This window comes from Protomyctophum bolini (genome assembly GCF_963924005.1).
Source record: "Protomyctophum bolini genome assembly, chromosome: 10".
NCBI classification, from domain to species: Eukaryota; Metazoa; Chordata; class Actinopteri; order Myctophiformes; family Myctophidae; genus Protomyctophum; species Protomyctophum bolini.
The window spans coordinates 42,871,373-42,881,372 of NC_137871.1; the positions used below are offsets into that span (position 1 = coordinate 42,871,373).

General features: G+C 55.4%; 2 protein-coding genes across 2 annotated transcripts in view; one reads left to right on the forward strand and one right to left on the reverse strand.

Annotated features, from left to right (window-relative positions):
* LOC308322933 (cyclic nucleotide-gated cation channel-like) overlaps positions 1 to 10,000 on the reverse strand; it is a gene marked incomplete at its 3' end in the record, with an annotated part of 23,378 nt that overhangs the window by 9,882 nt on the left and 3,496 nt on the right. Inside the window, exons 4-5 of the mRNA XM_080774429.1 lie at positions 6,865 to 7,065; positions 6,601 to 6,702 (exon numbers count right to left, since the gene is read on the reverse strand). Coding sequence (XP_080630555.1) covers positions 6,601 to 6,702; positions 6,865 to 7,065 — 303 coding nt within the window. The remainder of the gene's footprint in view (positions 1 to 6,600; positions 6,703 to 6,864; positions 7,066 to 10,000) is intronic.
* LOC308322895 (ubiquitin carboxyl-terminal hydrolase 32-like) lies at positions 916 to 5,547 on the forward strand (the record flags this gene model as incomplete). Its single annotated transcript, XM_080774384.1, has 1 exon — positions 916 to 5,547. One exon carries the CDS (start codon positions 916 to 918, stop codon positions 5,545 to 5,547), a length of 4,632 nt encoding a protein of 1,543 aa, XP_080630510.1.

Genomic DNA, 10,000 nt, shown 5'->3' on the forward strand with positions numbered 1-10,000 from the left:
ATTTGAAAAATAGATGATTTGATGCTATATAAAATGAACATGTTGGGGACCCCCTGGTACTTTGGAAGCCACTTGCTGCGGGGACCACCTGGAAGCTAATAAAGGACCCGTGTGTTCCGGGAGCCCCCTTTAAAACACCCTGGACTAGTAAGTATGACATCAGTGTTGCCCAAATATGGAGTCGTGGTGACATCTATGACATCATATAGATCCATCCATCTTCAACCACTTATCCGTAGTCGGGTCGCGGGGGCAACAGCTCTACCAGAGAGCTCCAGACTTCCCTCTCCAGAGCAACATTAGTGACTTCCTCCTGGGGGATCCCGAGACGTTCCAAGGTGAGTCGATGTGTTTCCTCCATCTGCGCCTTGGTCTTCCTCGGGGTCTCCTCCCAGTGGGACGTGCATCGAGAACCTCCCTAGGGAGACACCCGAGAGGCATCCTAGCCAGATGCCCTGAAACACCTAAGCTGGCTCCTTTCCAGGCTCCTTTGCCACTGCCTCGTGTGACTGAACTTCTCACCCTATCTCTATTAAGGGAGATGCCAGCCACCTGGAAAACTAATTTCGGCCGTTATCGCGACCTTATTCTTTCGGTCATGACCCACACTTCATGACCATATAGGTGAGAGTATAGGAACGAAGATTGCTCGGTAGACAAAGAGCTTTGCCTTCTGGCTCAACTCTCTTTTCGTAACAACAGACATGACATAATATGACATCATAGATGATGGCATAAAGCCAAGATGGACACCCGGATAAAGCTTCTTGGCCATCATCATGTTTCCTCGTAAACGTCAACAGGAACCGCCTTCTCAATAGGGAGGCACCACTAATACATTTATCCTCTTCCATTCAGGACGACAACAACGTTCACCCCGCCACCCCTCACATCGCGATGACATGAGGGGACAGCATGGGCGCCACAGAGTCGCGGATAGGTTTCCTGTCGTACAAAGAGGCCACCAAAAGAGTCACGCAGGAGGAACTGCGGAGGCTGAAGGACGCCTTCAAGAGAGCCAGCGGCAACTGCCACCACATGACCCGGCAGTGCTTCGACAGGGACGTCCTGGGCGACGGCGTCCCTCCCAAGCTGGCCGAGGTGATCTACGCGTCGTTCGGCGGCTCGCCCGCCAAGGGCCTCCACCAGCAGGACCTGATCGTGGGCATGGTGCTGCTGCTCAGGGGCCACGACGATGAGAAGGCCCGGTACCTGTTCAGCCTGTTCGCCGGCCAGCCAGGCGGCCACGCCGCCCGGGACGACCTGGAGGCCGCGCTCCGCTCGCTGAGCGGCACGGAGGTGCCGACCTCACTAAGGACCTTCTTCACGCAGGAGGTGAAGGTGAACTACGGCTGCTTCCGGGCGTGGCTCCTGCGCGACAAGGAGGCGCTCGCCTTCGCCAGGTGGCTACTGTCGGGAGACATGTGTGCCGCCCTGACCCATAATGACGGCGGCGCGCCCACCTTCTACCGGAATCTGGCGCGCGCCACGCACTTTGCCGAGTCGGCCATCCTGTGCCTGGAGAAGAGCTACCACTCGCTGCTGAAGAGCCAGTCGGCCAGACGCCTGGACCTGAAGACCTTCGTCCCGCTGGTCTCTCCGCCCGTGCCCGCTTCGCTCGGCGAAGGCCTGTTCAACGCGTTCGACGGGAATCGAGACGATCACGTGGACTTTGAAGAGCTCTGTCGTGGCCTGTCCAAGTTCTGCAGGGGAACGCCCGCGGAAAGGCAGACGTTTTGTTTCGAGGTGTTTGACAAGGACCGAGACGGGGCTCTTTCTGGAGACGAGCTCCGTGGGATGGTCGCGGCGCTGCTGGAGGTGTGGAACGACAGCCGCACGGACACGCTCTCTGAACCAAACGGCAGCGCGTCGGACATAGCGGAGGGCATTCTGAGAATACACGACACCACCAAGTCGGGTCACCTGACCCTGGAGGACTACCTGAAGTGGAGCGCAAAGAGCGCTCTGGCTAACGAGTTCCTCAACCTGCTCTTCCAGGTGTGCCATGTTGTCCTGTGGTTGAGGCCCGCGACCCCGGAGGAGGAGGGACAGGTCATCAGGGCTTGGCTGGAGAGAGAGAGCAGACGTGGACTGCAGGCAGGTCAATGCTGGTTCCTGGTCTCAGCGCTCTGGTGGCGACAGTGGAAGGACTACGTCAGGTACGAGCACGAGCGCTCGGCGGTGGAGCAGCCGTCCGCTCCGAGCTCTCCGAGGAGCACGGCGGCCGTGGCCAGCATGGACCGGCACGTCCGTCCGGAGCCGGGGACGGGAGGAGGTCTGAGGAGCCCCTCTGAGGACAGGTCCCAAGGCTCCGTGATGGCTCCGGTCAGCCCCCGTCAAGGGTCGTCCAGAGCCCCCGGTCAACTACCCTGTCATCCTCCTCCAGCACAGAAACCCGGGGCCATCGACAACCGGCCCCTGGTCAGCGCTGAACCCGTGAAGGCCAGTCTGACCGGTCACGGCGGGAGGCTGAAGTGCTCCTCGCAGCCAGCACCGGGCCAATACTTTGAGACGGTCCCGAAACCCATCTGGAAGGCCCTGGACCACTGGTACGGCGCCAACCTCAGCCTGCCACGGCGGGTGATTCGGCAGAGCGTGACGGGCCAAGAGGAGCTGGAGCTCTTCCCGCGCTACCTGATGATCCTGCGGCAGCAGGAGCAGCAATCCGCCCACCAGCCGCCCCACCACGGCGGCACCGCCGCCAACACTCCGACTTCCCGCAACGCCCCGCCTCTGAAGCGCGTGCTTCACTCCACGGGCTGCTTCAGCCGCACGGCCACCATCAAGCAGATCCACGTCCACCTGTCGCAGAGGCTCATCGTGAAGGAGGAGGACATGAGGCTGTGGCTGTACAACAGCGAGCACAACCTCACCCTCCTGGACGACGAAGACCACACGCTGGAGAGCCTGGAGATCCAGGACAGGCAGTGCGTCTTCATCGAGGAGCGGAACAAGGACATGAGCTGGCCGGAGGAGATGTCCTTCATCACCAACAGCGGGAAGATCCAGAGGCACAGCGTCCGGCCCACCGAGAAGGGAGCCACGGGCCTCAGCAACCTGGGCAACAGCTGCTTCATGAACTCCAGCATCCAGTGCGTGAGCAACACCCGGCCCCTCACCGACTACTTCATGGCCGGGAGGCACCTGTACGAGCTCAACAGGACCAACCCCATCGGCATGCAGGGCCACATGGCCAAGGGCTACGGCGACCTGGTGGCCGAGCTGTGGAGCGGCGCGCAGCAGAGCGTGGCGCCGCTCAAGCTGCGCTGGACGCTGGCCAAGTACGCGCCGCGCTTCAACGACCTGCAGCAGCAGGACTCCCAGGAGCTGCTGGCCTTCCTGCTGGACGGCCTGCACGAGGACCTGAACCGCGTCCAGGACAAGCCCTACATCGAGCTGAAGGACAGCGACGGCCGGCCCGACGCCGAGGTGGCCGCCGAGGCCTGGGACAACCACCTGCGGCGCAACCGCTCCGTGGTGGTGGACCTGTTCCACGGGCAGCTCCGCTCGCGCGTGGCCTGCAAGACGTGCGGCCACGTGAGCGCCCGCTTCGACCCGTTCAACCTGCTGTCGCTGCCGCTGCCCATGACCAGCTCCGTGCACCTGGAGGTCGCCGTCACCCGGCTGGACGGCTCCGTGCCGGTGCGCTACGGCCTGCGGCTGAACCTGGACGAGAGGTACGGCGGTCTGAAGAGGCGGCTGGGCGAGCTCTGCGGCCTCCATTGCGATCGGATCCTGCTGGTGGACGTGCACGCCTCCAGCATCAAAGGCTCACCGCGGGACAGCCAGAAGGTGTGTCTGTCCGAGAACCGCTTCCTGCACGCGTATGAGATCCCGCCGCTCTGCCCTGCTGCGCCCACGGCGCCTCCTGCCGCGCCCACGGACATCGCCCACACTGGCGTGGCCAAACTTGTCCTCGTCGCCAACGACGGCGTGCCCGTCAGCCTGGAGACTCCTATGGACGAAGGAGGCGTGCCCGGTGGAGGACGCGCCCTCGCACCAACGACGCTCCAGGATCAGAGACCTTTCGTCGGTTACTTCGTCGCCATGCACAGGAAAATGCGGATGAGCGGCGTCTTCACGTTGTTTCAGAAGAACCGGCCCAGTCTGTTCGGAATGCCGCTGATCGTGCCGTACACGGCGCACGCCAGTAAGAAGGACCTCTACGACGCCGTGTGGAACCAAGTGTCCAGCCTGCTCAGACCTCTGCCGCCGCCGCAGGGGGACTGTGACGAGGGAGGCGGCAGCGCTGGCCACCAGTACCCCTTCACACTGCGCACGGTGGACAAGGACGGCCTGGTGTGCGCCTGCTGCAACTGGTGGTACCGGCCCTGCCAGGGCTGCGTCATCGAGTGCACGGAGGAGGAGAGCGCGTCCTCCGTGCGCCACGGCTCCATCGCCGTGGAGTGGGACTCGGACGTGCTGCACGGCCGCTACCAGCCCGCCCGGGAGAGGGCGGTGAGCGAGCACTGCAGCGTGCCGCAGGCCCGCCGCGCGCAGGCCGAGCCCGTCACCCTGGACAGCTGCCTGAGGGCCTTCACCAGCGAGGAGGAGCTGGGCGAGGAGGAGCTCTACCACTGCTCCAAGTGCAAGGCCCGCCGCCTGGCCACCAAGACGCTGGAGCTGTGGAGGCTCCCTCCCATCCTGATCGTCCACCTGAAGCGCTTCCAGTTCGTCAACGGCCGCTGGATCAAGTACAACAAGGTGGTGGAGTTCCCCCACTGCGGTTTCAACCCCGGCGCCTTCCTGGCTCCCAGGGACCGTGCGGGGGAGCGACGACACCGCGGCGGGGGCGACTCCGAGGAGCTGGCGAAGGTCGGGGAAGAGGACGACGACATGGCGTCCACCACCCCGACTGGCCTTCACGGCGACCTCCCTGAAGCCTCGCCGGCCTCGGGCACGGAGTCGGCGCGCTCCGCACGTTCGCTCAGTCGGAGCCCTCTGAGAAGCGCTTCCAGGAGCGCCTCAGGAGGAGGAGGAGGAGGAAGCCCCGAACGGGTCCCACTCCGCCCGCCGCCGCAGCTGAGCAGCAGACGACACGGGGTCTCCAGGTCCAACCTGGACGGCAGCGGGCGTCAACAGGCGTCGACATCGGCTGCGGGCACCACCACCACCACCACCACCAGGGGTCCAGACGGCAGACCCTTCCGTGACTCCGAGAATGTCCAAGTGGAACCTCCGCTGTGCTCCGATGACGGGTCGTCCGGGTCGGCGGCCCCAGGCGAGCTGCCACCGCGGGAGGAGGAGGAGGAGTCCACGTACAACCTGTACGCCATCTCCTGCCATTCGGGAATCATGGGCCGCGGCCACTACGTGACCTACGCCAAGAATCCCAACGGGAGGTGGTACTGCTACAACGACAGCAGCTGCAGGGAGGTTCACACCGAGGGCATCGACACCGACTCCGCCTACATCCTCTTCTACGAGCGGCAGGGCGTCGACTACGGCCGCTTCCTGCCGCCGACGGACGGCAAGCAGGCGGCCGACACCGGCAGCATGGACGAAGACTTTGAGTCAGACTACAAGAAGTCGTGCGTTCTCCAGTGATCGTTGCACGTCGTCTTCTTTCCGCCCAAGCTTGGTGTCGAACGCCACTGGGTTAAATCTCCGGTCTTTTTTTCCCTTCATGTTGATCCATCAAGCTAAGTAAGGCCTTTCAGTGCTGTCTCGGTGGAAGACAAGGTGTGAATGCCGGAGGACGCAGGAGTTCTTGTCAGTCAGACTAAAAATAAAATTAATTTAAAGGACACGTAAGGATCACAGTTTATTAATTTAGCTTAAAGGGATAGTTCCGTTTTTTGAACTTGAAGCTGTATGAAATATACTTCCCATTGATATAGTGGTTGCAACTGTATTCATTGATTACCCGAGTCCTGTGGTGGGAGTTCTGCTCTGGTTTTGGTTAAATATTAAGTAGTTCCGGTCATTTTAAGGGGGGCACAGGGGGCCGCGCATTAAAAGTAAATTAATTCACAAAACTTAACGTATTTCCAAAATATTAGTGCAACTTTCGTTCATTTTTGACCCCTCTATCACATGGACCTATGGTTTTTGTGTCCATATCACTACACTCAAAACATAGTTCCATGTGATAGAGGGGTCAAAGTTGAACGAAAGTTGTGCTAATATCCATGTCCACTTGTGACGCACGCACACACACACACGCGCGCACCCCCCCACACACACACACACACACACACACACACTTTCCGTGGGGCATGTGTAATATCGGCATAAATCATGAAAGAGTTGCACAAAAGTGAAAATGGTCGATGTTGATTTTCACATTTATGCTTTAAAGTTATTAATGGACATACAAGCTTTTTTCCCCCGATAGGCCACTGTGTCCGTTTTCCAAGGGGGGGAAATGTCCCTCTTGACTGCGCTTCAGACCCGTTTCCCCAACAAGCCTGCATGTTTAGTTGCCGTTTAATTTAGGCAAGCAATGAAACTATGAGAATGTGGAGCTATTTAAAACCATGTTACCCAAAGAAAAGCACTTAACCTACCTTTAAATCAGTCAATGTGTATAGAAAACACTGCGTTGTCACGCAACTATCATCATCATCATTACTGTTAGTGGCATGTATAGTTCCTCACCTGACCACCAGGAGGCTCCAGTTGTACAGCACAGCTGCACCAATCACCATCAGCCAGTAGTAGTATGCGTCATCTGAAGGGGACAAAACGAGCAGGTTGCACCTGCTGCGCTTCCTGAGACGACGGGAGCAATGAAACGGCGATTAAGATACAAATGGACAATTGCGTTTGTGTGTGTGTGTGTGTGTGTGTTTGTGTATGTGTGTGTGTGTGTGTGTGTGTGTGTGTGTGTTCGTGCATGTGTGTGTGCGCACGTATTCTCACGTCTGTCTGGCGGGTCTGCCACCTGCAGTGTCCGCTGCGTCAGAGTCTGTGTGGGCGTGGCTGAATCTACTGGGAGGAGCTTGCATGTCCAAGGGGGCGGCAGGTCCTCTGAAGCGCTCCAGGAAGGAGTCGGGTCGCTCGACCTCTTCGACCAAACCCTTATGGGCCCATTCTCTGAGTGTCATCACCATGCTAACTAGCCTGGAGAAACAAAGATATTATCTGAGTGTCATCACCATGCTAACTGGCCTGGAGAAACAAAGATATTCTCTGAGTGTCATCACCATGCTATAACTAGCCTGGAGAAACAAAGATATCTGAGTGTCATCACCATGCTAACTGGCCTGGAGAAACAAAGATATTATCTGAGTGTCATCACCATGCTAACTGGCCTGGAGAAACAAAGATATTCTCTGAGTGTCATCACCATGCTAACTAGCCTGGAGAAACAAAGATATTCTCTGAGTGTCATCACCATGCTAACTAGCCTGGAGAGAAACAAAGATATTATCTGAGTGACATCACCATGCTAACTAGCCTGGAGAAACAAATACCGGTATATTCTCTGAGTGTCATCACCATGCTAACTGGCCTGGAGAAACAAAGATATCTGAGTGTCATCACCATGCTAACTGGCCTGGAGAAACAAAGATATATTCTCTGAGTGTCATCACCATGCTAACTGGCCTGGAGAAACAAAGATATATTCTCTGAGTGTCATCACCATGCTAACTGGCCTGGAGAAACAAAGATATATTCTCTGAGTGTCATCACCATGCTAACTGGCCTGGAGAAACAAAGATATATTCTCTGAGTGTCATCACCATGCTAACTGGCCTGGAGAAACAAAGATATATTCTCTGAGTGTCATCACCATGCTAACTGGCCTGGAGAAACAAAGATATATTCTCTGAGTGTCATCACCATGCTATAACTAGCCTGGAGAAACAAAGATATATTCTCTGAGTGTCATCACCATGCTATAACTAGCCTGGAGAAACAAAGATATATTCTCTGAGTGTCATCACCATGCTAACTGGCCTGGAGAAACAAAGATATTCTCTGAGTGTCATCACCATGCTAACTATAGCCTGTAGAAACAAAGATATTCTCTGAGTGTCATCACCATGCTAACTAGCCTGAAGAAACAAAGATATTCTCTGAGTGTCATCACCATGCTAACTATAGCCTGTAGAAACAAAGATATTCTCTGAGTGTCATCACCATGCTAACTAGCCTGAAGAAACAAAGATATTCTCTGAGTGTCATCACCATGCTAACTATAGCCTGTAGAAACAAAGATATTCTCTGAGTGTCATCACCATGCTAACTAGCCTGAAGAAACAAAGATATTCTCTGAGTGTCATCACCATGCTAACTATAGCCTGAAGAAACAAAGATATTCTCTGAGTGTCATCACCATGCTAACTAGCCTGAAGAAACAAAGATATTCTCTGGGTGCAGAGCATGTGAGCGGAGCGGAGCGGGAGCGGAGCGAGGAGCGGAGCGGGGGGATTTTGACGTGAGCGCGGAGCGGGTTTTTAAATGGGTCAGATTGACTTCCGGAGCGAGAACTGTCCTCCGCTCCGAACCGCTCCGAGCCGCTCAGTGCACACGGCACGGCACTGTGCAAGCTTGGCTAGCAGTTTACATCAATCATTGCCTCTCTCCTAAAAACTTTATTGGGACACACACACACACACACACACACACACACACACACACACACACACAGTCACAGTCACACACTAAGACCGAGTTTGTTGGTGTGTCAACTACTATAGTTTAATTCACAAGTACACTGGACTGGAGGCTTGTTGTGCTGTAGTAGTGATAACAACGTTAGCTAACCAGCTAATGCGACGCTAACGCTATTCCCTCTCTCCTTGTTGCGCACAGCTGTGCTTTTGTACACATTTCCATCCGTTCGCCTTTTAAATCTAAATGTCCCATCAACACACGGGTCCAAGGCGCAACGCGATCTTATCTGGTTCTTGGGGTTTCATTAACACTGAGCAGTGAGCACTGACTGCAGTGCTGCCTGCTCGTTACGTCTCCACCTAAGGTCCTCCTCGCCCCGCAGACGGCGCAGTATACACAGGAGGAGAGGAGAGGAGAACAACAAGTCTAAAAAGGAGGGGAGGAGACCTGTCTGTCGCCTAGTCGCCTGTATAATCTAAATAAAACTGTAAATAGAAATAAAGTGTGGGCAAATGTCGACTCGGGATAGATATTATTACTGTAATGTAGATGATACTCGGGGGGAACACCTTTTTCTTTTAAAGATAACTTTTTTTTACACCAGCGTCGGTGTCTGTGCGCGACAGATTTCAGTTGTGCGCGAGAGCATTTGGCCATGTGCGCGCACAGGCGCACGTTAGGGGGAACATTGGCTACAACAGAGCATGTGAGCGCGAGCGGAGCGGAGCGAGGAGCGGAGCGGGTGGATTTTGAAGTGAGCGCGGAGCGAGCGTAGAGCGGCGTGGGGAGAGATGAACGTGAGCGCGGAGCGAGCGTAACAAAAGCCGTCGAGAGCGAAGAGCGGAATTATCGGCCGCTCCGCTCCGCTCACATGCTCTGTCTGGGTGTCATCACCATGCTAACTAGCCTGGAGAAACAAAGATATTATCTGAGTGTCATCACCATGCTAACTAGCCTGGAGAAACAAAGATATTCTCTGAGTGTCATCACCATGCTAACTAGCCTGAAGAAACAAAGATATTCTCTGAGTGTCATCACCATGCTAACTAGCCTGAAGAAACAAAGATATTCTCTGAGTGTCATCACCATGCTATAACTAGCCTGGAGAAACAAAGATATTATCTGAGTGTCATCACCATGCTAACTGGCCTGAAGAAACAAAGATATTCTCTGAGTGTCATCACCATGCTAACTAGCCTGAAGAAACAAAGATATTCTCTGAGTGTCATCACCATGCTAACTAGCCTGGAGAAACAAAGATAAGGGGATCCTTATAAACAATAAACAATAAACTAGCGTGGAGGAACAAAGATAGTCATCACCATGCTAACTAGCCTGGACAAACAAGATATTCGCTCATCAGCATGCTAACTAGCATAACTACATAATTTATGTGTAGCCTAAACCAAACTTCATTAGCCGTAACTCTAAATAG